The sequence below is a fragment of the Oncorhynchus mykiss genome, chromosome 5 (genome assembly GCF_013265735.2).
Source record: "Oncorhynchus mykiss isolate Arlee chromosome 5, USDA_OmykA_1.1, whole genome shotgun sequence".
Taxonomy (NCBI): domain Eukaryota; kingdom Metazoa; phylum Chordata; class Actinopteri; order Salmoniformes; family Salmonidae; genus Oncorhynchus; species Oncorhynchus mykiss.
The window spans coordinates 56,602,127-56,630,075 of record NC_048569.1 but is presented as its reverse complement, the minus strand read 5'-3'; the positions used below and the strand labels follow the sequence as shown (position 1 = coordinate 56,630,075).

The following is a 27,949-nucleotide window of genomic DNA, read 5'->3' as shown; positions in this document are numbered from 1 at the left end:
TGGGCCAATTCATGGTGGTCCTAGATGTGTATGTTACAAATGGGAGTTACAGCACAATAGAGGTCTTGTTCAAAAGGAGGAAGGGGTGGATTGAGCAAATCACATTTCAGCTCTGAAAATAGGGTAACTTATTTGGGGGGAAGGAGAGACATTTTTCGTACGGCTGTGAGTTTGATTACATTCCTCAGTTTCCGAGCTTGACTTTCTCAGGTCTGGGTACTTGGATCTAGCATGGCTGACGCGACCCACTTGACCGCTCAGCGAGGGCAGAGCTGTGACTCACTGATCTGGACAGGAGGTTGTTTGTTAATGCAATATTTGATTAGAAATTGAGCAGACTCATTGATTGGTTCTCTCAAATGTTTTTTTCCCTCTGGGGGGGGGGGGGGGGGGGGGGGGGGGGTGTTAACACTTCTTGTTGTTTTGATTTGAAAATCCAACAGCTGTAATGGATGTGTGTGGATGTGCCTGTGAGTGTTTGAGCAGTGGAGGCTGCTGAGGGGAGGACAGCTCATAATAATGGCTGAAATGGAGTGTAATGGCTGGAATGGAGTGAATGGAATGGTATCAACCAACGCATCGTAAAGACAACATAAAAACAGTATTTCCAGACTCTGAAGTCAGCAGGACTTCCAGTTAGACTAACTTGGATCTAGCAGTGTATGAAGTTAAATATCTTCCCCAATGTTTCCGATTATTATGGCCCTGTTTCAAAACAGGCCTGGGAGACCTTGGGGATTCAAAAATTCCCCCCGAAAGAAAAATAAACATGAGAACGCAATTATTATCTAGTGAACCTTTTTGCACGTTAAAAGATATCTTTAAATGTCAAAGTATTCCTTTATTATTTTTTTATCTGACAATCAGTAACATATGAGGTGGAGGGCAGAGAGTGACGAATCAACCGAGTCCAAATCGAGAATCAACAAAGAAAATTCCTGAGCCAGCTGGAATATGAGCCTGGAGACTCGTGCATTTCCTCTGCTCTCTGCATTTAAGATTCCTTTGCTACCTTTCTTTTTCTTTTTCTCTCTCTCTCTCTCAAATTCAAGGGTAAAGTTACTAGACTCCACCCACAGCGGGCAGAGTTTCAGCCCCTCCACCAATAGAGCTACCCTTGTGTTGCGTTTAAGAATTTCTGTGTCCAATCCTCTACCAGCTGCTCAAGACTGTCTCCTGAAGCAACCCTGAGGTTTCCACACATGTGGATCACCTTTTACAGTCAGTTGCTGCCCACTGCCTGCTGTAGATGTTTTATCAGAGGAAGGAGGGGAGAGGAACTGGATACTTGGCAGCAGGGACTGTTGAGGGGAGGAGAAGGTTGGTGAAACTCCCAGATTTGTGTACTTAAAGGGAGAGTGAGTGCTCAGTAGAGACGAGACCCACACTTGAACTGCCCCGACACAGCTGGAGAAAGACAGAGAGGGAGGGAGGGAGGGAAGGGGAAGGTTGTTTCAAAATAGAAGGCGTCGCTGAAATAACAGTGAGAAAATTTTGGGCTGAGCTTTCACAGATTTTAGGATGGCATTTGGGAGAGGAGGCCAGAGCAGGCAGAGCTACCTCAGTCTCTGAACACCAATGGAGGGAGAGAGGTAAGAACTTTTTCCTCTTCACACTCTCAGGGACTATTCTCTATCTTACCGAAACAAAGGAAGAAACCAACTATAATTATTTCAATGACAATTGGAACTTAAGCATTCAATGTAATTTATTGATCATGGCATCTGGGGTGTCATCTATTGTCCGAATTCAAATACAGGCAGGAGAGGCCAAAATCTATTACATCCTTTGTGGCCACCATATTTGCATGTGAATTAGAAACCTAGTAGCATTTCAGTAGAGGTGAGGTTGGCAGAGGAAATTCAGATAAATTACCGTATTCTAAAACAGCTCCTTATAGAACAAACCCAGTCTCGCAGAAGCAATTGGTTTCCTTCTCCCCTTAGTCTCACATGTTGACCTTGTTGCATTGCGGTTCAGTGACTGCAGGCATTTCAACACAAGCTCAGTGGTTGTGAAGTGCAAAGTTGGTGTGGAAGTGTAGCCTTATAACCTCTAACATGCTCTCTGCGTCCCTTAGTCACTCCCTGGAATTTGGAGACAGCAGCTGCATTCCTGACTGAATCTGTGATGATTAAAACCCTACGGCGTAGTATCCATTTCATGAAGTGTCTCTGAGTGCTGATCTAGAATCAAGTTCCCCCCCCCCCCCGTCCGTCCGTCCGTCTGTCCGTCCATCCGTCCGTCCGTCCATGTAATATTATTAATTATGATCAAAAGGTGAAAACTGATTCTAGATCAGCACTCGTACTCTGAGGCAATATGTGAATATGGGCTCTGGTCTTTCTTGAGAGGCAGTAGAGAGTTGAAGGGGTTTAAGACCGGTCTGACAAGACACCTTTAATAAGTTACTATTTTTAAAGACTTTCAACACAATCCCAATCAAAGCTGTGTGTGACTTTTTATGTCAGGTTCCAGTTAATTAAGTGCATGAGGGCATTTCCATGTAATAAGCCCCATGAGCATTTACATGTGAAGTTTGTGGGGCACAACAAATTTGGTGTCAAATATAGTCTATCATTTTTTTTTTTTTCACTCTTCGGGGTCGGTGTCCTGTCAACGAGACGGTTGAGCTAACGTAGGCTAATGCGATTAGCATGAGGTTGTATGTAACAAGAATGTTTCCCAGGACATGGACATATCTGATATTGTCAGAAAGCTTAAATTCTTGTTATTCTAACTGCACTGTCAAATGTACAGTAGTGATTACAGTGAAAGAATACCATGCCATTGTTTGAGGAGAGTTCACCATTTTGAACATGAGTTATTAATAAAGTTATTAATAAACAAATTAGGCACATTTCGGCAGTCTTGATACAACATTTGAACATAAATGCAATGGTTCATTGGATCAGTCTAAAACTTTGCACATACACTCCTGCCATCTGGTGGATACAATCTAAATTGCACCTGGGCTGGAATAATACATTATGGCCTTTCTCTTGCATTTCAAAGATGATGGTACAAAAAAATACAAACTAACGGTTGTTTTTTCTTTGTATTATCTCTTACCAGATCTAATGTGTTATATTCTCCTACATTCCTTTCACATTTCCACAAACTTCAAAGGGTTTCCATTCAAATGGTACCAAGAATATGCATGTCCTTGCTTTCAGGGCCTGAGCTACAGGCAGATAGATTGGGGTATGTCATTTTAGGCGAAATTTGAAAAAAAGGGGTGGATCCTTAAGAGGTTTTAAGGCTTACTGTATATATATTTCCCAACCATTTTCCATCCAAAAAAATAGGAATAAGCAGAGGCCTTGATTTCTGGTCAAACAGATGGAAAGGGGTTCTTAATCATCAAGCATAAAACGTCTTAAAAGGTATTATAAATACATAAAAACACAATAATGTTGAAGCAAAGACCCCTGACAACTAATATCAACACTTATATTTAGTTTTGCAGAAATTATTGGCCTTCTGTATAGTTTTAAAGGGGCAATCAGCTGTTGCTACGTCTTTCTTTGTACCCATTGATTCTTGAAGAATATAACTTATAAATGCCTCATGAGCTTAGTTCAACATTCGTACCCCAGCAGAACCCCAAATATAAGCTTGTTTTACTCCAATACATGTAAACAAACACTATACCCTCTAAACATGGTTAAAACTATCATTTTGATATCATGGGTGGTCCGTCCTTGCATTAATGGCTCTGTCTTTGAATTTGAGAGTGGTTGCATTTCTCCAGTCCCATCCCTCAGCTTTGTTCAGAAACAGAGGCTGGTACAATGCTTTGTTATTGTTTCTACTGCTGATTGCCGCTTTAAGAAATATTACTGCAGATATATACAGAAATTCAAAAAATCCTGTCTAGCACCTTTAAGATATATATACGTGTATCACCTTTTACAGTCAATTGCAGCAGTAAATAATATCCAGTGTCTTGTTATTCTGTTACCAAAAAACGACATATCTTTAAAGGCACTACACCTAGAATTTCTCCCCTACGTGGAAGCTAGATGAATTGCAACAGCACTAGGCTGCATTCAAAACAAATTTCCTGTTCCCCTGCATCCTTTTTCCTCGTAACATGACGAAGACTCGCGCTTGAGCCTTTTACTTTCGGTTGAGGTCGACCAGCTTCAAACCGCTTGAAAAAAACAATATTTTTTGTTGTTGAAAATATATTTCACATCGATTTAGATGGTACAAAGATAACCCTCACTTTTCAGTGTTTGTTTTCTCACATAAACTGAAATTGAGCCAACAGTGTAGAATTTCAGCAGCCATGAAAGGACAGAGCAACTTCTACATTGGCTGCTTGACCCAATTTCCAGTAGATAACACAGCCACAAAGTCAAAACAGCTTTCCCATTTTGAACACAGATGCCACTCTGGCGGGAGAAATCAAGAGGTGAATATCACAGCCAAACACAACACTGGCAAGTAAGTAATATTGTGAAACTATCATTCCAATATTACTGGAGATATATTATGGACATTTTGTGAAACTACAATACAAAAATTCAATGTGTAGCACCTTGAACATGTTTTTGAATTTCTCTCCATCATGAGGAGGGAGGATAATCAAAGTTCACAGAAGTAACAAGTAAAGGTAGACCAACCAAGTTGTTATGTTGTTATTAATAACAATTTGGTTTCTGATTTATTAAGTGATTCAAATGCGTCATTCTGTTAAATCGGTAACAGAAGGACCAAAAAAAAATCTGTAACAGAATGACTGCAACTCAATTTGCTACAATAGGAATTTATAGTATTCACAAACCACAGTTGGGTCTCCCGCTACTGTCCTCCCTCCCTTCCACTGGCATAATGTTACGCTCAACTCATAACTGTTTTCTTTCTCTTTCTGTCGTCTGGTGGTTAAAGCAAGAGTGTTTAAACAGTCTGGACAACCCCTCCCTCTCTCTCCCTGTCTCTCTTCTCTCGCTCTCCAGTTAATATCACCTCTCCCGGCTCTTACTGACACCTACCCATGAGTCCCCTCTCTTTCCATTTCCTGTAACCAGCCCTCTCACCCACTGAGCACCAACCGACACCGGATATCCATGGATGTTGAAATTTGGTCAGTCCAAATCTGAACCAATCATAGACGTCTGTTTCACAAGTTTGGACAGCACCGTACAGTAGAGCATGGTACATTAGAGTTAAGTACAGTGGAGCAAACTAGAGTAGAGTATAGTATAATTTACTGTATTGTACTGTACTCTACTCTATTGTACTGTACTAAACGATACTCTACTGTGCTGTACTGTACAGAGTTGTATGGTTTGTATAACTTTGCAATCAATGGTTTTTGTTTGGCATACTTTTGTGAAAAATCAGAGTCAGCATCGATCTGTTACCGTGGAATTGCCTATAACAAATATTTTCCTGGTGGTGTTGTACTGTGCTATGTGGTATCCTACATTATAGCCTTGTGGCATTGTGTAGGGTCCTTCTGTCAAACTTCCCTAATTCTTCCCTTTCCCTTGATGACTCTCTCACTCTCTCTCTCTCTCTCTCTCTCTACACTATATTAAATTAAATGAAATGGGTAAATAATAGTGAGTGTGGTTAAGAATGGGGATGTTTGTGAGTACTTGACAGTTGAGGCTTGTGGGTGGTGTTAACTTGGCAGGGAGCCTTCCTTACTAAGCACACACTAATTTAAATCAAATTACTTTCTCTGCAAAGCCCCTCACGAGGAAACCTTTTACATCTGTGTAAACCTCCTTCACCTGGTTTCTCAGTCATAGGGGAAACACAGTGAACTCCAAAAGTTGTTTTGGCTCTGTTCTCCAGTGGTTTGGATTTGAAATGATAGAAAAGTATTGGGACAAATTCACTTATGTGTATGAAAGAAGTATTAAAGCTTGTGACTGCAAACTTGTTGGATGCATTTTGCTGTTTGCTTTGGTTGTTTCAGATTATGTTGTGCCCAGTAGTAATTAATGGTAAGTAATCTATTGTGTCGCTTTGGAGTCACTTTTATTGTAAATAAGAAAATAATATGTTTCTAAATGCTTCTAAAATTAATGTAGATGCTACCAGGATTACGGATAGTCCAGAATAAATTGGGAATAATGATGAGTGAGAAAGTTACAGATGCACAAACAGACAGGATATGCACGTTTGTAGTCAAAAGCTTGATGTAATCACTGTGTGCTAGGAATATAAACTTTTGACTACTTCAATACACATACTGTATAAGTGAATTTGTCCTAGTACTTATGGTCCCCTAAAATGGGCAGACTATGTACAAAAAGTGCTGTAATTTCTAAATTGTTGGATGAAAATACCCTCAAATTAAAACTGACAGTCTGCACATTAACCTCGTAGAAATTCAATCAAATCAATCAAATGTATTTATAAAGCCCTTTTTTTTTTTACATCAGCCGATGTCACAAACTGCTGTACAGAAACCCAGCCTGAAACCCCAAACAACAAGCAATGCAGGTATAGAAGCACGGTGGCTAGGAAAAACTCCCTAGAAAGGCCAAAACCTAGGAAGAAACCTAGAGAGGAACCAGGCTATGAGGGGTAGCCAGTCTTCTTCTGGCTGTGCCGGGTGGAGATTATAACAGTACATGGCCAAGATGTTCAAATGTTTATAGATGACCAGCAGGGTCAAATAATAATAATCACAGTGGTTGTAGAGGGTGCAACAGGTCAGCACCTCAGGAGTAAATGTCAGTTGGCCTTTCATAGCTGATCATTCAGAGTATCTCTACCACTCCTGCTGTCTCTAGAGAGTTGAAAACAGCAGGTCTGGGACAGGTAGCACGTCCGGTGAACAGGTCAGGGTTCCATAGCCACAGGCAGAACAGTTGAAACTAGAACAGCAGCACAATCAGGTGGACTGGGGACAGCAAGGAGTCATCAGGCCAGGTACAGTGCCTTGCGAAAGTATTCGGCCCCCTTGAACTTTGCGACCTTTTGCCACATTTCAGGCTTCAAACATAAAGATATAAAACTGTATTTTTTTGTGAAGAATCAACAACAAGTGGGACACAATCATGAAGTGGAACGACATTTATTGGATATTTCAAACTTTTTTAACAAATCAAAAACTGAAAAATTGGGCGTGCAAAATTATTCAGCCCCCTTAAGTTAATACTTTGTAGCGCCACCTTTTGCTGTGATTACAGCTGTAAGTCGCTTGGGGTATATCTCTATCAGTTTTGCACATCGAGAGACTGAATTTTTTTCCCATTCCTCCTTGCAAAACAGCTCGAGCTCAGTGAGGTTAGATGGAGAGCATTTGTGAACAGCAGTTTTCAGTTCTTTCCACAGATTCTCGATTGGATTCAGGTCTGGACTTTGACTTGGCCATTCTAACACCTGGATATGTTTATTTTTGAACCATTCCATTGTAGATTTTGCTTTATGTTTTGGATCATTGTCTTGTTGGAAGACAAATCTCCGTCCCAGTCTCAGGTCTTTTGCAGACTCCATCAGGTTTTCTTCCAGAATGGTCCTGTATTTGGCTCCATCCATCTTCCCATCAATTTTAACCATCTTCCCTGTCCCTGCTGAAGAAAAGCAGGCCCAAACCATGATGCTGCCACCACCATGTTTGACAGTGGGTATGGTGTGTTCAGGGTGATGAGCTGTGTTGCTTTTACGCCAAACATAACGTTTTGCATTGTTGCCAAAAAGTTCAATTTTGGTTTCATCTGACCAGAGCACCTTCTTCCACATGTTTGGTGTGTCTCCCAGGTGGCTTGTGGCAAACTTTAAACAACACTTTTTATGGATATCTTTAAGAAATGGCTTTCTTCTTGCCACTCTTCCATAAAGGCCAGATTTGTGCAATATACGACTGATTGTTGTCCTATGGACAGAGTCTCCCACCTCAGCTGTAGATCTCTGCAGTTCATCCAGAGTGATCATGGGCCTCTTGGCTGCATCTCTGATCAGTCTTCTCCTTGTATGAGCTGAAAGTTTAGAGGGACGGCCAGGTCTTGGTAGATTTGCAGTGGTCTGATACTCCTTCCATTTCAATATTATCGCTTGCACAGTGCTCCTTGGGATGTTTAAAGCTTGGGAAATCTTTTTGCATCCAAATCCGGCTTTAAACTTCTTCAAAACAGTATCTCGGACCTGCCTGGTGTGTTCCTTGTTCTTCATGATGCTCTCTGCGCTTTTAACGGACCTCTGAGACTATCACAGTGCAGGTGCATTTATACGGAGACTTGATTACACACAGGTGGATTGTATTTATCATCATTAGTCATTTAGGTCAACATTGGATCATTCAGAGATCCTCACTGAACTTCTGGAGAGAGTTTGCTGCACTGAAAGTAAAGGGGCTGAATAATTTTGCACGCCCAATTTTTCAGTTTTTGATTTGTTAAAAAAGTTTGAAATATCCAATAAATGTCGTTCCACTTCATGATTGTGTCCCACTTGTTGTTGATTCTTCACAAAAAAATACAGTTTTATATCTTTATGTTTGAAGCCTGAAATGTGGCAAAAGGTCGCAAAGTTCAAGGGGGCCGAATACTTTCGCAAGGCACTGTAGTCCTGAGGCATGGTCCTAGGGCTCAGGTCCACCGAGAGAAAGAAAGAGAGAAAAAGGGAGAGAGAGTTAGAGATAGCATACGTAAATTCACACAGGACACCGGATAAGACAGGAGAAATACTCCAGATATAACAGACTGACCCTAGCCCCCCGACACTAATTATTGCAGCATAAATACTGGAGGCTGAGACAGGAGGAGTAATTGTATCATTTCACAACCAAAGTGCTGGAGTACAGAGCAAAAACAACAAAAAAAGTCACTGTGCCAGTACTTTTGGAGCTCACTGTATATCTTGTCAGGTAACAGAACTGTGTTTTTCTCTAATGTGAGCGCACTGTCTCGTGAGCTGTCAGTGTTTGCAGGCAACCTGCATCTTGAGAAGCACGGTACTGTTAGGGTTTGTTTGGTGAACCTGGATTGAATTTCATGATGTTACCTTGCTAACAGTAATAAACACTCCTGTGGACTGAATGCCTAAAAAATGTACACTGAGTGCACAAAACATTATGAACCCCTGCTCTTTCCATGACATAGACCACGTGTCCAACTCATTCCATGAAGCGCTGAGTGTCTGCGGGTTTTCGTTCCTACCTTGTTCTTGATTGATTAATTAAAGACACTAATTAGTAAGGAACTCCCCTGACCTCCTTGTCTGAGGCTGAATTGAAAGGAAAAAACTAAAACCAGCAGACACTAGACTTGTTACGTCGTAAGATGAATGAGACCAAAGCGCAGTGTGGAAAGTGTTCATGATTTTTAATACTGAACTCTGACAAAACAACAAAATACAAAACCGAACGTAAAGTTCTGCAGGGCTAGACAGCAACTATGCAAAAACAAGATCCCACAATCAAAGGTGGGAAAAAGGGCTGCCTAAGTATGATCCCCAATCAGAGACAACGATAGACAGAATGGGAACCAACAAAGAAATTGAAAAACTAGAATGCCCACCCAAATCACACTCCGACCTAACCAAATAGAGAAATGAAAAGACTCTCTAAGGTCAGCGCGTGACAAGACCCATCCACGGAATGTGTTTGACACCCCTGACGTAGACTGACCAGGTGAATCCACGTGAACGCTAGGATCCTTTATTGATGTCACTTGTTAAATCAGTGAGGATGAAGGGGAGGAAACGGGTTAAAGAAGGATTATTAAGCCCTGAGACAATTAATACATGGATTGTGTATATGTGCGATTCAGAGGGTAAAATGGGCAAGACAATAGATTTAAGTGCCTTTGAACGGGGTATTGGTAGTAGGTGCCAGGCACACCGGTTTGTGCCAAGAACTGCAACGCTGCTGTGTTTGTCACACTCAACAGCTTCCCCTGTGTATCAAGAATGATCCACTACTCAATAACTCAATATTAGGAAGGTGTTCTTAATGTTTTGTACACTCAGTGTATGGTTACAGAGAAAGGTAGCTGAATATGGGTATGGTGAGTAGCAAGTAATTTATGGGCCCGGAAAATTTGACATGCCTCTCAGTCCCTTTTCTCATTGGGTAAACTAACCCGAGTTGTTATGAAAAGCTAACACAGCAACGGACACTGTATTTATCAGAACCCATGAGGATGATGTCAGAACACAAGGATGAAATGTTCTGTACAAGTGGCCCCAGCCATTGAGGCCCTCATACTGTTGAGAAATCCTGCCTAGTGTTTTATCAAATATTACTGCAGAAAATTATTTTTAAAAATGTAGTGGTTGCAACACCGTTGACCTCTACCCAGTAATAATAGGATTGAGATGTTTGTTGATGTGTATCTAATTCTGTTTGGCTTTGAGTTAGAGTTAGAGGTCTCTTGTGGATTTGAGGCTGCATAGTAAGTGAGGAAAAACAAGCTGTGAATGCCAATAGAGAACACTCCTCGAGTTGAGAGAACATTTGTCAATCTCTTTTGGAAAGGGGTACTGTAAAACATTTTTTTCCCGCAGTTCTCTGTAGCTTTGAGTGCCACATAATTTATCTCAATACGACACATTACCCTTTTTGATTTCTCTTTTCCCAAAAACCTTTCCACAGTTTCTGGGATGGCGGTCACAATTCACACTGTTCATGTTGTCTAGGTGGTAGTTATCCTTTGCTCTCGGTCTGTTTTGTGACATCCTTTATTGGTTGCTGGGGGACCTCTTTAAAGATGCTAGCTAGCCTTTGTGCCGCCATTGTTTTTACCCCTTTGCGACAAAAGTGGGGTCCTCAACGTGAATATCAGAGAGGGTTGCCAAAGTAATTAGCTGCCAGGCAATGTTGTACGTCTGCCCACCATGTTACTTAACAGAAAGGCCCGTCTTTCTTAAACCTTGTACAAATACAGGAAAAAGACAAGTCCTTTGTGGCAATCTCCTTTTTATTGAGGGACAAGTAAGTTTCCTCTCAGGGTGTATGCCTTTTTGGATTCTAACTTGATTTAACATTTATTTGTCATATGAAAGTACAGATATGATTTTGAAAGGCATTTAGAAAAACTGCCATTTCATGCATCCTTATTATTGTTATTGTTCATTAACTATTTATTTGCTCGCTAAAGCAACCGCTATACTCTTAGTCCCTCTTTTAAGTCAGCAAAAAAAATAACACCAAAATCCCTTGTATCTCTTCTCTTGTCCCCTTCACAGCTCTGACGCTCCCCTGACGGTGTGATGTGGCCATGGAGAAAGTAGCCATGGCAGACTCCTTTCTCCCCATGCCCTGTGTGCCACAGAGAGCCAAGCCCCAGACCCTGCAACCTGGCATGGAAGACCAACCCTCCTCCAGCCCCAGCCCGGAGCCTGACACCTCAACCCCTACCCCCACCTCGCCCTCCCCTTGCCCCCTTAGCCAGCTCCTGTTCCAGCAGCAGCCCGGGCCCCCGGGCTCAGCTGTGTCGGCCCTGCAGTCCAAGGTCAAGGCCCTGTCTGAACGCAACAAGGCTGCAGGGAGGGAGGCTTTCAAGGCAGGCATGGATAAGAAGGCCTTTCCTGTGTCCTCTTCTCTATTCGGTCCTGTCCTGGTGAGCTGGGGCTCAAGTAGTAGCGACGAAGATGCAGAGTCCCAGGGTTCCACGCTCCACCCAGTGGTGCCAGACAGCCTGATGGAGGGGGTGGGGACGGGTGGGTTGGACTTCAGCCTGCTTGCGCTCCCACATGAACAGGGTGAGGGCTCCAGCCTGGAGAACCTGTCTGATGTTAACGCCAACTCTAGTCCCCTGGCGGATAATGTTAGCGCTTCTAATGCGGCTAAACCCTGCGTCTCTCCCAAGGGGTTCTGGAAGGCCACCAGGCCCGAAACGCTACTGCTGAACGGAGACGCGCCTCCGGCCCCAGACAGGCCTTTGGTCGGGGCCCCAGGGGGCCAGCAGCGGAAAGCCAGGGTCCACGGCGGGGTGGGCAGGGAGCTGCTACGCCGTGACAGCCTGGAGGGTCTGAGGCGGTGTATGGGCGAACTGGGTCCCCAGGGGCCAATGGGGGGCCTGTGGAGGGCTGACAGCCTGGAGAGTCTGTGCAGCAGTGGGAGTGCCATGTCTCTAGCAGAGAGAGTGGAGATGAATCGGGGCGTCCTCAAGCAGATGCTGAACAAGAGCCAGGGACCAGAGCCAGTGAGCCTCAGCCCTCTGCTCTCTGAAGCCTCGGCCCTCTGCTCTCTGGAGAGGGAGCAGAGTGCCGAGGAGGGGACCCATTGCAATGGGAGAGGTACAGTAAAGAACTAAAAGTGTGAGAAAAACTTGTCAATAATCAACTGACTGGCTTTCTTGATGTCTATAGTATTCTCTCTGGTATGCAATCTGGTTTCCACTCAGGTTATGGATGTGTCAGTGCAACCTTAAAGGTCCTAAATGATGTCACCATTGCCCTTGATTCTAAGCAATGTTGTTCTGCTATTTTTATTGACTTGTCCAAAGCTTTTGATACGGTAGACCATTCCATCCTCGTCGGCCGGCTAAGGAGTATTGGTGTCTCTGAGGGGTCTTTGGCTTGGTTTGCTAACTACCTCTCTCAAAGAGTTCAGTGTATAAAGTCAGAACATCTGCTGTCTCAGCCACTGCCTGTCACCAAGGGTGTACCCCCAAGGCTCAATCCTAGGCCCCACACTCTTCTCAATTTACATCAACAACATAGCTCAGGCAGTAGGAAGCTCTCCCAGCAGGAGGCCTTTTTGCCTTTTGGTAGGCTTCATTGTATGTAAGAATTTGTTCTTAAACTGACTTGCCTACGCCACTCACTAGACCTAAAACCATGGATTGTTTTAGCGAATGTGTGAGCGGTGGTGCAGCTCGGGGTTAGGGTGATAACCGTAGTAAAATCACAGCGTGTAGACCCCTTAAATCCTCAATGATGTAAAGGGGTTTACCTGAGAAGGACCTGTTATATTAGAGTAGAGTACATTTCCCCAACGCTCAGTTCACATTCAACACATAGCTCATGGTCAAGGTGTGTGACGAGTTGGGGGAAAAAAGTCTACATAATGTGAGGACGTAAAAAAAATAAAATGACAACGGAAAGTAGAGAGAAAATCTTGAGAGGAAAAAGAGGGTAGGGAGGTAATAGGCTATTTCTGACTGCTGGCCAGATGTTTAATGAATGTAATGCCTGTCTAATTGCAACTGTCTCACAAACAGAAGTTGTCTCCCGCCTGTGGGTTGCTCTGTCCCTCACTCTCATGGCTTCAAACATCCACAATGCTAAATGAATCATGCTTTATATAAACAAAGGGAAAGTAAACAAATAGTTCAACTTAATACGGTTCTTCCATATTTCTTGCTCATGATTTGTTATTGTAGTTTCCAGAGAAATAAGGAAATCAACGCCATTTCAATACTGGAGGGAAATTATACTTATGTCTGCCTGGTTACAGTGTCTATTTATGTCCCTATAGGTTCCATTGCGCTGAATGACAGTGACTGGGATTCAGGAATCTCCCTCCAAGACAGCGAGCACAGCCAAAGGTACAGTAGAACCTCCTGGAGAGCTACTGGGTATGCAGCCTTTTGCTCCAGCCCTGCTTTAAAACACCTGATTATTGTGTTAGAGTAAAGCTGGAACTGGGTTTACCAGCCACTCCTCTACACTATAGCTTAAATATGAATGTATCACAAACAAATGTCATTTGGGTACCCAAACCTAAATACTGCCGCTCTAATACATCTAGAAGATACCGCAGATGCTTTCACGACACCAGCAAACACCAATGACTCTACCGCTTTGCTCTTGTATCTCTCCGCGTTAGAGCCCCAAGCTGCAATTAGTGACAGGGACACAGTGTTTATAACAGCTGTTACTAAAAGCTCCACCCTCCTCACCAAAGAGGATTATGATCATATCTCTCTTCTCTGTACCCAGTCACAGACTCAACACAGGAGAAAGGCTTTCCGGTGAGGCACCTAGTATTTGAAACGCACTCATTTGTTTTCCCATTGAGTGCCTGTTAAGCAGGTGTCGTGTTGAAATTGAATGGGCAGCTGTGTGGTTAAAGCTCTGAGCACTGTGGGTAATTGTGTTTTTGGTGGTTGGGAAAATGTAACCCCGCTCACAGATAGGTCTGCAGGCAAAGGGACTGCTTCACAGTCCCTCGTTCCCACATTCACAAATACACACACATAAACACAAGCAAATGCAAACAAGATAATAGCTTATGAAAAGATACACTCTCTCACGCACACACACACACACACACACACACACACACACACACACACACACACACACACACACACACACACACACACACACACACACACACACACAAAAGCTCATTGATTCACACACACCCCTTGTCAGCCTAATTAGTAGTGACTGCCTGCTCGGCCTAATCCCCTTCTCTATGAGCGTCTCTCCCGCACAGGCGCTGACGTGTGCCTCTCTACCATCTCTCCTCCGCCTCCCCCTAACCTGCCTGTGTGTGTGTGTGCGGCCCGACAGGGCCTTTGTGTCCAGCGAGGACCTGCCGCTGAGTCCGCGCCATGAGCAGGCCAAGCGGCTCCTGGAGAGAGCCCGTATGAAGGCCCGTTCCTTCCCACTCAAGGCCGACCACACCATCCTACCCGTCCAGAGGGACAACCCGTAAGTCTGCTGCTCCGCAAGTGGGTGTGTTTATGTGTGTGGGTTTGGGGGTCGTCGGTGTGTGTGCGTGTCTGTTTACCAGCAGGGCCTGTGAATCTCTGTGGGCTTTTGTGCCGGAGCAACCGGACGGCTGTCTTTGGCCGGTTAAAGTGTGCTGCGGCTCTCTCGCGGTCTGTCTACTGACCGTGTTCAGCGTAGCAAGCTGCGACAGGTGGTAGTGATATGACACATATTGGATTTACTTCTTTAAATCTATTTGCAGTGCCCTCTATTCATTTTTAAATGCCGATATGTCACATATCTATTATGGGTCACACTTTAGTTACACAGATGCTACATTATGTAGTACTATGTATGTAATATTTACATTTATCTAACTAGTAACTACACAATAACTATACGATATGTAGTTGCCGTTTCCATGTACAGCTGGGTAAGTAGTTCTAGCAAAAGTAGCTATAGAGCATGTGTATGTCATTAGCTAACGTAGAGCATTGGCCTATATCTCAAATAGTAGTTTTCGGGAAAACTATAGTAGTAATTATGGTGGTGATACAGTTAAAATAGTAGTAAACGTCAATATGTAAATAGACACTTTTATATTGCTCTAATTTCAAGGCTTTTTAATTAAGTGTTTAATAATAATAATGATGGTTTAGGGCAGGCGCGGGCGGATTCAGCTGGGAGCTGATTTGTTGTTGTTGTTGTTGTTGTTGTTGTTGTTGTTGTTGTTGTTGTTGTTGTTAAGCAGATGGTCGGGGAGCCGGAACATACAGTACCAGTCAAAAGTTTGGACACACCTCTTTATTTGGACTATTTTCTACATTTTAGAATAATAGATGATTCCATATGTGTTATTTCATAGTTTTGATGTCCTCACTATTATTATACAATGTAGAAAATAGTAAAAAAAATAAAGAAATCCCTTGAATGAGATGGCGTGTCCAAACTTTTGACTGGTACTGTAGTTATAAATCATTTGTACACTGCAAATTGACTGCAAGAAGCCCAAACATATATATGGTATTTGACAAAAACAGAATCATTTCAAGCCTTGAGTACATCTATTTATGCGTGGGAACAGATTGGTAACAGATTTCCTAAATTAAAATCACTTACAGCTGATTTGCTGGTGATTTTACAGTCTCATGTCCAACAAAGCAAATTATATAAAATAAATTCTAAAAGGAAAATGAGGGGGTGCACATAAATTTAACCACGAGCAGAATTTGGCCCACGGGCCACCTATTGGGGAATTGGTTTGCTATGTCAGGCTCTCTCTCTCTCTCTCTCTCTCTCTCTCTCTCTCTCTCTCTCTCTCTCTCTCTCTCTCTCTCTCTCTCTCTCTCTCTCTCTCTCTCTCTCTCTCTCTCTCTCTCTCTCTCTCTCTCTCTCTCTCTCTCTCTCTCTCTCTCTCTCTCTCTCTCTCTCTCTCTCTCTCTCTCTCTCTCTCTCTCTCTCTCTCTCTCTCTCTCTCTCTCTCTCTCTCTCTCTCTCTCTCTCTCTCTCTCTCTCTCTCTCTCTCTCTCATACACACACGTCTATTTCCACAATACGCATTATGCAATCCAGCTGGAATTATACACCTCCCCAATCTCAATCCTAATATCATGGTCCGGGAGCAGTGATTACTGATTACCTCAGCACATTCACTCTGACCAAGGCAGGATGTTCCCTCATACAGCTGTCAATCACCAGACAGCATCAACATTCGCTCCAGATTAGAATGATTGGATGGGACTTTTTGGATACCGACCAACACACCAGGTGATATGACAGAAATTATGTAATCATGCCCCCCCCCCTTCAATGACAGCCAACTATTATCAAAATCCTTCCAATTGGAAGTGATTTGGATTGATGTGATTGCGGTGCCATAAATTGTCTTGTTTATTCATTGGAATAGAACAATTCATTTGGTGTTTCTGTGTTAAGTCTGATTTAATTTGGAAATATCTCTGGTTTGGAGGGAGCTTCCTGGTTGTGATTTGACGCTTGGTAAGACTGATTCCCTCTAATGCTTCGCTACACATCTTCCAGCTGTTACCCTCAGCCCCCCCACCCCCCACCCCACACACACACACACACACACACCAACCACACAATCCCAGGGGTAGATACCCAGTGTGTGAGGAGTCCATACAAGGAAAGCACAGTACAATACTCCCATCAGCTCCCCAGAGGAATCTTAGCCAGCCATGCAGTATCTTGTTCCCCACCATCCAACAGTGTGGGATCACAACTGTCAATCACTTTATTTCCATGGTCATTTTTCCAAATGCATTTCTCATTTACGTTTATAGATGAAGTTGTATATGAACAATCGCGTAAATAAATACACTCTCTCTTGGATACGACTCAAGATAGCTGTCCATTATTGTGGTAACAGAGGCTATGTGATTGGATACAGACAGAGAGGACGTCCATACTGGGGATGACCTTCCCCTTAGCGAGAGTTGGGAATGCAGCGGCTGGGACAGACAGGGGCCAGAACATAGATAAGAATCCCACAGGCATCCAACCAATCCTCTGTGTTAGGAGGAAAAATGCTGAATGCTTCTTTATGGGGTTTCAGTCTTTTTTTCTGGTTAGGGTTTGTGTGTGTGTGTTACCTTACCACAGTGGTGCCAGTGTATGTTTGTGTGTCCTTCTGGATGTGTGTGTGTGTGTGCATCCATCCACAGGGAGCAGCTGTCGACGGCTGGAGCTTCCTTGCACCGGGCTCTGCTGGCGGGGAAGGACAGCCAGTCGGTGTCGTCGGCGACGGTTCCTGCAGTTACCTCGTTCTCAGGAAACCTCAGTGACTCCTCCAGCAGCGACTCGGCCTGTGGCCCCCGCCGACGTCCCGGCCAATCACCAACGCGGGTCCGCTTCGAGGACGAGTCGGAGAAAGATGCGGAGGTGCGCTACTTGGAGAGGCTCCGCCAGAGAAGGAGGGCGGGTGAGAGGGCCCAGGGTCTTCTTATATCCAAGCCTAATCTCTCTTCCTATGTCAATGGGCGGAGGGACACTGATCCAGGAACTGGAACAGTGATTGAGCGAGGGCACAAGAAGGCCCACAGGGCACAGGAAGGCCAATTAAACGGTGGCAGCCATTTCAAATCTGTGGTGGCACAAGAGGAGGCGCTTAACAGGCAGTGCAACTCGTGCGGGACGTTCCTTGAAGGAGGGGTCCTGAACCCAGGCCTCCATCCGAACCTTTCACCCCTGAACCTGAACCTCCATCAGAACCCTTCACCCCCAATAGGGCAGAACTACCCGGTGAACAGAGAGGGGGAGGAGAAGGTGCTGATGCCTTGCTGGGTGGCTCCCAGCGAGCCCAGCCGGACAGTTCATACCGAGCTGATCAAGGAGACATACATTGGGAAGGTAACCCCTGGCGATGTGGCAGATAGCGAAGGGATGGGCCTCGGCTCGGCCGGAGAGACGGACAGCAGCAGTGGTGGTGGTGGAGGTGGTGGGAGTGTTCGAGTGTCGACAATGAAGGTGAAGAGGAGGAGTAGGAGAGGTGAGCTTTTGGGCACCAATGGGCAAGGAGCACCCATCACGATGCCACCAACACCACCAGCACCCAGGCCCAATCACAGCTTGGCGCCGATGAGCTCAACCAATGGTATTGTGGTGGTGCCACCCAACCCGTACCCCATTGAGCAACCAGAGTCAAAGGTGGTGGGTTTTCCCACTCACTCCCCTGCGCCCCCAGATGAACCCACAAACAGTCCCCCGTGCCTCAAGGGCACCCCCTTTCCCCCTTCCCCAACGCCCATCAAATCAGCTCTGAAATCAGGACCCAAGAGCCGACCCAATGGCCAGCGAGTGGTCAAACTCATGCCTTCACCACAGTATCGCCTTTTGCCCCAGAACTCCTTGGTGGACCAAGGGAGAGGGGCAGCACCTAGCCCCCAGAACAAGCACTCTGTCGGCGCGAACTTCATGGAGTATGGTTCCTCTTTGGGGCTGACTTACAGCACCGACACAATGATGCCCTGTATCAGGCCTGCCTCCCTGCTGAAGACCTCCCCATCGCCAGCTAGGACAGCAGTAGAGAAGATGGGGGACCCTGCGTCACCAGGTCAGCTTCAAATACACATGCACACAGACATACCTAACACTAATTCTACCCTTCACCCTAAATCCCCTAGAAATAACGTTTATCCTTGTGGAGACTATAACAAAATGTCCCCAGTTGGTCAACATTTTTGGTTTACTTGAAGTCCCCATAAGTATAGTTAAACACGTCCATTGCAATGTACACACACACACACACACACACACACTATAAAGTAGAGAGCCCTTCTCCCGGGTGGCGCAGTGGTCTAGGGCACTGCATCGCAGGCCTCGCGCCGATACTGCTGTCTCTCCAGTGTGCACTGAGTGCTAGAGTGCAGGCGTAGTAAAACCGGATATAGAAAGATGGCAACAACCACGAAACAGCCGTATGCAAACTTGAGTAGATTACGTTGAAAACAACGGGCTTGGATGCTGTCTCTAGTTAAATTATAAATAATAATATCTATTGCATTTAGCAGCTGCTTTTGTCTAAAGCGATTTACAGTCATGCCTGAATGATAGTGGTGCCGGGAATCGAACCAACAACTCTGGCGGGGCAAGCGCCATGCTCAACCAACTAAGTCATACAGCCATAGTTCATATCTTTTTTTTTTTACCGTAATTTAACTAGAAAAGTCAGTTAAACAACAAATTCTTATTTACGATGACGGCCTACCTCGGCCAAACCCGGATGACGCTGGGCCAATTGTCCGCCGCCCTATGGGACTCCAAATCACGGCAGGTTGTGATGCAGCCTGGAATCGAACCAGGGTCTGTAGTGACGCCTCTAGCACTGAGATGCAGTGCCTCAGACCACTGTGCCACTCGGGAGCCCTAATATACTGTACCTTTATATACTGCACCTCAGTGTGTGGGACAGTGGATTGGTGAGAACGACATGGGTTGCTAATATTCACAGCTCATCTGAATGGCAGAAGTCAAAGGTGACGGCATGATCTACATATCGATGGGCGGTGATGGTAAATGCCTTATACACCTCCCCAATCTCAATCCTAATATCATGGTCCGGGAGCAGTGATTACAGGAGGCGAATTCCAATGCAGTCGATTTATTCACTACCGTCAGACAACCTTTAAGAACAGTTGTTAAAGGGATAAATAAAATTGTGTCCACGAGTTCATCTGACTCTGGGGAGGTATATAAAGGGCCTCTGTGCCGAAATATCAAAGTATTCCTTTAAAAATAAATATTATACCTGAACTGTACCTGACTACTGACACAGACTCTGATCACAGTCACCATTGACTCAAATAGTCTAAACAGTATAAGGTACGGGCATCTCAGAGGAAAATTACATTTAAAAAAAAATCTCCAATTGAATATGTTTTCAGTCTTACTCTAGTTCCCTAGTGGCCATTGGTAAATGCATGGCCTCATGGGTAATTAAGTCCATGCTGCTTGTGTCAGTGATGTGTCAGCGTGCATCCATACGTGTGTGTGTGTGTGTGTGTGTGTGTGTGTGTGTGTGTGTGTGTGTGTGTGTGTGTGTGTGTGTGCTGCCACCCAGGTCCCAGCAGGGATTTTGCAGTCAGCACATACACACATCCCCTAGCCCCAGCCCTGTAATCCCACCGAGGCCTGTTCGCTCCGTTTCCACAGGCTGGATGATTGGATATGTGAAGCATCTGATTGTTCCCACTGTGGCCTCTGTCTCTCTCACTCTCCCTGTCTCTGTCTATGTCTCTCTCTTTGTCTCTCTGTCTTTCTCTGTATCTCTCTGACGCTTCCTCCCCTCCTGTCTCTAATTCTCTCTCTGTCTCTATGCATGAGAAATACTCAACATTCCCCCCCACAAAAAAAATATATGTAGCTAGAAATTCATGTTTCACAAACAACATTCTACAAAAATGTATCATATCACATGCAAATGCCTCAGTCCTAACAAGGCTCTAACTCAGGAGTGTCAAACTCATTTTGATCCGCAGGCCGCATTCGGTCTTCCTTGAGGTCTGGAGGGCTGCACTTGAAATTCATTATATTTTCTCGATGTCAATTATATAGTGCTCTATCCATCGCTTTTGGAATTTCCGATGCTCCCTGACTGTCAGCTTTCCTTTCGCTGACTGTAAGCAAATGACAGAGTGGAAAAACTAGAAATGTACACTGACTATGCCAAGCATTAGGAACACCTTCCTAATATTGAAGTCTCTTCACTCTCTCCTCTAGAAGTGGAGCATCATCATCCAGGGATGGAAGAGCTCTGTCCTGAAGGAACCAGCATCATTACCCCGCCCCCGTACCGCTCTGGGGGTGATGTATGGGTCAGGGGACCAATGAGAGCAGAGCATCAAAGGGAGGACAGCCCTAGTCCAACTCAGTGAGTATTGGTACCTCTCTCTACCACACTCTTATGCTTAGTTCTAAACTGACCCGAAGCCTGTATGATTAGGTTCTTCATGTAGATCGTAAAGGATTGCCTTGCCCTCTGGTAGGCTTGGTGGAATTCTTTGAGCATTATTTCTCCCATCTTTAGTTCTTTCAGATCAAGGTTAAATCGAGAGTTCGGAGCTGGGCTACAATTCATAGCTGAGTCACTAATATCACTGTTTGTATATGGCAGAATTTGGCATGAAAGCACTCCAGGCCTGCTCATCACAGTACCTTGATTAGTTGAGTTACTGTAGACGTGTTAGGCTGGAACAAAGCACACTCTTAAGAGTTGCCCACACCTGCCCTAGGTGAAGGTTTGACCCAAAATGAACATCTGTCCCTCTCCCTAATACCTTTCCGAGAGAGATGTTGAAGAAAGCTAGTTTTAGATTCCCCAGATTATGTTCCATTTTACCATTTTACCAAGCTATCATCTAATTGGAGCTCTGCCTGCCTGCCTGCCTGCCTGCCTGCCTGCCAGCCTGTCTGCCTGCCTGCTTGCCAGCCAGCCTGCCTGCCTGCCTGCCAGCCTTAGCCCATAGCCATTATTAGTCTTCCACAGACTGTTTTTATAGAAACTAGGTCAAACAAGGTGGTTTTAGAGTGGTGGTGCAGACATAAATAGAGCACTTCCTCAGTTGAAGCCTTTTTAAAAAACTCAACACTGACCTCCTCTGACCAAATAGTAGTAAGTGAATGGATACATATTGCTCATAAATAGCTCCCGGACAGAATTTCTAAAAGGTTTTTCCAATCAAATTAAATTAAGTATTTATAATGGAAAAGTATCACGGATATGAACCAATCTTTGACCTAACCAGAGTGCTTTGATGGTGTCCAGGTTGCACCTTTCTTTTGTTTACGGACTCACTGCGAGTGTGAATTTTCTGGAACCCTCTTGCCAATAGCTAAAGGGCTGAAGGTTCTGAGCATCTTCTGAGATTCTCTACTTTACGCACAGTCTCTGCTCTACTCGTTCGGCTGCCCAGAGAACAGGCTACAGTATTTTGGTGGTGAATGGAGAATGGTGCTCATTTCCAATGTCTGCAAGATCACATAATGATAGTATTCTACATAACACAACCAAATATAATAGCATGGTATAAGGTTAATGTAAGGCAAACACTGCCTCATTTATTATGAGATTTTAGGATGATTGGGCGAATGGTCAAATTTTTTCATCAAAACACTGGTAGGCTACAGTTTGTTAACACCCTCTGCTCTAAAATTCACTCACTGTACATAATTCAAAACAACACTACATAAATAAGAAGATCTACAGTGGGTATAGAAAGTCGCCGCCCCCTTTCAGAACGTTCACCTTTTTGTTTCTTTACAGCCTGAAATGAAAACGCATGGAATTAGACCATTCCGGCTTTATTTACACAGAGTAACCCACAATATCCTAGTGAGATTATTATTATTATTTTTTAAAGCTCTGAAAATGAATTACAAGTAAAACAGTAAAATACCGTATTTGGATAACTGAACACCCCGCCTTAGAATTGCAAACCTTCTGAGATATAACCAACCATCTTCCAGTTCACAAATCAAGCTAATTGGCTTCCATCTGTGATCAATTGTCGTGACTTTGATTGGTTCAGAATAAAAGCAGTCGTTCATCAAAGACTCCACTATTTAGTACTGCAATTCAAAGCAAATAGTCCATTATGGAAAGATGTGGAAAGGCACCAAGTCAGGGGATGGATATAAAAAGATTTCAAAGGCTTTGTCTATCCCTCGGCGCACAGTTAATACCATTATTAAGAAGTGGTTAAGTCGTATGGCACCACCCAGACCCTGCATAGATCAGGCCGTCCCTCCAAGCTGGATGATCGGGGAAGGAAGAGACTGATCAGAGAGGCTACCAAGAAGCCAATGACGACTTTGAAGGAGCTTCAAGCCTTTATGGCAAAGACTGGTCAATGTGTGCGACCACAATATCACAAGCGGTCCACAAATCTGGCTTCTATGGGAGGGTGGCAAGGGGGGGGGAAGCACTTTACATCTTCCCACCCAAAGAACATCATGCCTACAGTAAAGCCCGGCAGTGGCAGCATTCTGTTGTGGATGGGTTTCTCTGCAGTAGGGACTGGAGCACTTATCAGGATAGCAGGGAAAATGGACAGTGCAAAATACCGACTGATTCTTGAGGAGAACCTGCAGCCCTCTGCCAGGAAGTTGAAAACGGGATGATGGTACACGTTTCAACATGACAACGGCCCAAAGCAACTGTACGGTGGCTGAAAGACAAGAAGGTTAATGTCTTTGAGTGGCCTAGTCAGAGCCCCGACCTAAATCCCATCGAGAATCTGTGGAATGACTTGAAGAGTGCAGTCCATGAGCGGTCACCAAGCAATTTGACTGAGCTTGAAGAATTCTGCAAGGAAGAATGGGCAAATATTGCACAGTCTAGGTGTGCAAAGTTCGTAGAGAAGTATTCAAAGAGACTCATTCATGGCTGTAATTCAAGCAAAAGGTGGTTCCACCGAGTGTTAACTCAGGGTGTTCACTTATCCAGATAGGGTGTTTTAATTGTAGTTCATTTTCAGACACTTTTTTTTTTTCTTCTTCACTTTGATATTGTGGGTTACTCTGTGTAAATAAATATATTCCCATGAAACTGATTGAGAACGGTTAACATGCAGATGCTGCATGGATGTTTCACCGGTAAAACTTGAACTGAATTTACTTTCACGATTGATGACCACATGTCTGTAAAATGTGTCTGTAGGGGGAAAGAAACATGTGCAGAATGTGATATGGACCTTTAGCTCTGGGGAAGATGGTTCCAGGGGAAGGGATGGGGCCGGAACAGGGTCGTTGCATTCAGATCCACAGCCTCTGCCTTTTTGTTTTTTTGTGGCGTTGCTCATCTCTCTTTCTTTCCACAGGAGGGTAAGGGTGGAGACAGAGCAGCGGGAGGGCAGATCCAAGCTCTCTCTGCGTCGTTTCTTCTCCGCCATCGGCCTAAATGGAGTGGGGAAGCTGGGTAAAGGGCGCTCCAGTAGCATGGAGCAGCTTAGCTTCCAGCCCCGTGGCCTCCCCCCGGCCTCTCCTGGCCCCACCTCCAACCCCGGTCCCAGCCTCGGCACCCCCAAGTGCCCAGACCCCAGCCAGCTGAGGAAAGCACCTTCGCTCCAATCCCTACGCATGGTGACAGAATACCTTCCTTTGTCATGTCAAACGTATCTCTTGAATTATAGGGAATTCTATGGATTTGAACCGTGCTAGTAGTCTGAGAGTGCCACTTTGTCTGTCAAACTCTGCTTAATCTATAAGAATATTGAGTTTAGTTGACTGGAACATGATGAATAGAAAAGTGTGTAATAGAAGTATAAATATACATGATTTCACACAACTATGCTATAAAGAGTATATTTGGTAACATTATGCTTTATGAAGAAATCTAAATGCACCAATATTGTGGAAGCTGACAGGGTTACTGTCATGTTAATTTCTCACCACCAGGGGTCACCCTTTATGCAGCTGAGGAAATCGTCATCAGTCCAGAATTTACAGTCGTCAAAGAAGAAAGATCGCTCCAGTGCGTACACACCTGGAGACCAACCCAGCAGCCCTGCTCTCAGGTACAACATTAACAGACATGCACACACACACACAACATTAGAGCTATGGCATCAGCAACATACACATAGGCAACTGTTACAGTAATGTAAGGTTATCTAATATCCAACTATCTGTCACGGTTTAAAACTTGCACACTGATTTAATATTATGAATGAAGTCAACGTCGATCCTTCCTGATAGCAGATTACAATGCTGGCATGTGCTCAAGTCTCCGTTGATCTCATATCTCTGGTATGCATGGACGGCTGCCGTATGTGTTGTGTAACCGAATAGTTTCCATTTACTGGGTCTGAGGGGGTGTCCGGAGTGGAGAGATAAAAATAGAGTCAATGTGGTGGTGCTGCCAACAACAACAAAAAAGACATGGAACCCAGTAGACTATCGCAACATCACATCATTATGGACTTGGAAAGGTGGGAGCAGGGGTGAAATTGAACACGGACTGTTCGGGTGATGTTGTTGACACTGCCTGTGCATGTGTATGTCTGCATGAGTGGACCGGTAGCTGATCCAGGAGAGACCAGAGACGAGGGCATTCCTGCTCCAGCCTTGCGCTTAGATAGCCGTCCTCGAGAGGCAGTCAGAAACCTGATCGGCTAGGGACATGACAGCCTTGCTATATATGGACCGAGCTACGTGGCTCTCTGGGAAGTGGGCTGGGGAGGGGCTTCTGCCATAAAGACCTTAATGTAGGGAGTAGACCCCCCCCCCCCCCCCCCCCATGCAATGACTTCATTATGTACATTATAAAACGGGAAATGGCACGAGGCAGCACACTTTTCTTTGTCTCTCCATTGACCTTCATTGCTTATTACTGAAATAAAATAGCATTTTCTATAGGATGACGTAATGTGGAAATGCGTCAGTATACCTCGTTTGAAACCCTAATGGCCATACTGACCGGGATTAATCTATACAACAAGATTACATGCGCACATCCAGTAGTATTGCAGAGGTGGTATTAGGTCAAATAAATCTTAATGAAGATCTAAGGGTCGACCTATTATTCAGGACACCACCTGGGAGCATAGATTGCAATGTCCATTCTCCAAACTCTGCATGGTGACATCTGAGCCTGTGTCAAAGACTGCAATGTTTGGATTTTGTGATAACGAATGAATATTTATTGCATGCTACAAATGGTGCCCCATATGTGTCACTGCAACTCTGCTGTCCTGTCTTTCCAGTAGGGGATTTCAGAGGGCTCTGAGTGTGGAGGATGTGGGCTGCCCTAGCGGGGTGCGCTCTGTGGGGAGGGTGGCCCAAGCCTTCCCTGATGGGACCCTTCTGCTGGAGCTTAGCAGACCCCCCGACGGCCCATTCGGCTTCCTCATCTCCCGGGGCAAAGGACGACCAGACTCGGGTACATAAGGACAGGAGAGCTTGGCTCTGCCTGGCCTGACCTCAGATCTGTTTGTGCTGTTACCAACTCCTAGGGTCATTGTCTCGCCATTGGTCTGGACCAGGCTAGGCCATGAACAGAAACAGTTTGGTACCAGGCTAGGATTTGCCCTGTTGTTTTGGTTGTCTTTTCTAATGTCGTGCTCTGTAATCATGTGCTGTTTATTAGAATGTCCCCCTTCTGTGTGCTCGAGGTGTTGTTCATCTGCTTACTTCTCTCCTGTCCTGCAGTTGAATGTGTGTTCAGTGTTGTATTCCTTTGCTGTTTGTGTGTGTGTGTGTGTGTGTGTGTGTGTGTGTGTTAGGTCATGTTTTCCTCTCCTGTGTCCTAAGGTTGTATTTTATATTAGCCGTGTGTGTGTGCTCCTCCCCTATGATCCTACCGGTGTAAATGTGTGTAACCAGTAAGGTGTATGTGTTGGTAGTGATACTCCTCTCCTGTGGTATCACTATTGCCTGTCCGTGTGTTATAAATAAGGTGTGAAAATGTGTGTGTGTGGCCTTACCAGCAACACGCTCCTGTACTTTATCCTGTCTGTCTTGTAGGTGTGTACGTGGAGGAGATGGGCGACAGCAGCACAGAGAAGCTGTATGCGGGGCTGTTGGGAGTGGGAGACGAGCTGCTGGAGGTGAACGGTGAGAAGGTGGCTGGTCTCAGTCTGGACCTGGTGACTTGCCTAATGACCCAGGACAACATAGCCTCTATCCGCGTGCTCCGACACAGGAGACTCCCCCCTCCTCGCTAGGCAACCTGAGGACCGCCGGTTACAGTGGAGACACCATGGAAACCGGCAATGTCATGGCAACCACAGACGCCATGGCAACCATCGACGCCACAGAAACCACAAACCCCATGGAAACCTGGGGTGTTGGGGGTATGACAGAGGGACAGTGTGTGTGATCGGCTTTATGACTGTGGCTATTTCTATGCCTGCTTGCTTTGACAGCAGTAATAATGTCTTCTCTCTAAATAGAGCATTATTCTTCTGAAGACACATCAAGATGTTTGACACGATTTGCTCTCCTATATGGGTCACATGAGGTTGCTATAAGAGCAGTAGCTGTCTCATGTCCTGTTACAGTGCCTTCCGAAAGTATTCGGCCCCCTTGAACTTTGACCTTTTGCCACATTTCAGGCTTCAAACATAAAGATATAAAACTGTATTTTTTTGAAGAATCAACAACAAGTGGGACACAATCATGAAGTGGAACGACATTAATTGGATATTTCAAACTTTTTTAACAAATCAAAAACTGAAAAATTGGCCGTGCAAAATTATTCAGCCCCCTTAAGTTAATACTTTGTAGCGCCACCTTTTGCTGCGATTACAGCTGTAAGTCGCTTGAGGTATGTCTATCAGTTTTGCACATCGAGAGACTGAATTTTTTTCCCATTCCTCCTTGCAAAACAGCTCGAGCTCAGTGAGGTTGGATGGAGAGCATTTGTGAACAGCAGTTTTCAGTTCTTTCCGCAGATTCTCGATTGTATTCAGGTCTGGACTTTGACTTGGCCATTCTAACACCTGGATATGTTTATTTTTGAACCATTCCATTGTAGATTTTGCTTTATGTTTTGGATCATTGTCTTGTTGGAAGACAAATCTCCGTCCCAGTCTCAGGTCTTTTGCAGACTCCATCAGGTTTTCTTCCAGAATGGTCCTGTATTTGGCTCCATCCATCTTCCCATCAATTTTAACCATCTTCCCTGTCCCTGCTGAAGAAAAGCAGGCCCAAACCATGATGCTGCCACCACCATGTTTGACAGTGGGGATGATGTGTTCAGGGGGATGAGCTGTGTTGCTTTTACGCCAAACATGACGTCTTGCATTGTTGCCAAAAAGTTCAATTTTGGTTTCATCTGACCAGAGCACCTTCTTCCACATGTTTGGTGTGTCTCCCAGGTGGCTTGTGGCAAACTTTAAACAATACTTTTTATGGATAT

General features: G+C 44.7%; 1 protein-coding gene across 3 annotated transcripts; it reads left to right on the top strand.

Moving 5' to 3' along the window:
- Nucleotides 1-1,168: 1,168 nt before the first annotated feature.
- On the top strand, nucleotides 1,169-27,193 carry si:dkey-121a11.3 (uncharacterized protein KIAA1614). Of its 3 annotated transcripts, none has more exons than XM_021603429.2 (10): nucleotides 1,169-1,320; nucleotides 11,155-12,207; nucleotides 13,391-13,460; nucleotides 14,434-14,574; nucleotides 17,259-18,646; nucleotides 20,812-20,962; nucleotides 23,910-24,171; nucleotides 24,487-24,605; nucleotides 25,794-25,969; nucleotides 26,554-27,193. In XM_021603429.2, the coding sequence occupies exons 2-10, from the start codon at nucleotides 11,187-11,189 to the stop codon at nucleotides 26,751-26,753; spliced, it is 3,528 nt and encodes a 1,175-aa protein (XP_021459104.2). In that variant the 5' UTR covers nucleotides 1,169-1,320; nucleotides 11,155-11,186; the 3' UTR covers nucleotides 26,754-27,193. The 3 variants fall into 3 exon arrangements, with proteins under 3 accessions (XP_021459104.2, XP_021459105.2, XP_021459103.2); XM_021603430.2 differs by having other exon boundaries at nucleotides 1,183-1,592; nucleotides 25,797-25,969; XM_021603428.2 differs by having other exon boundaries at nucleotides 1,184-1,592; nucleotides 26,554-27,192.
- Nucleotides 27,194-27,949: the final 756 nt, after the last annotated feature.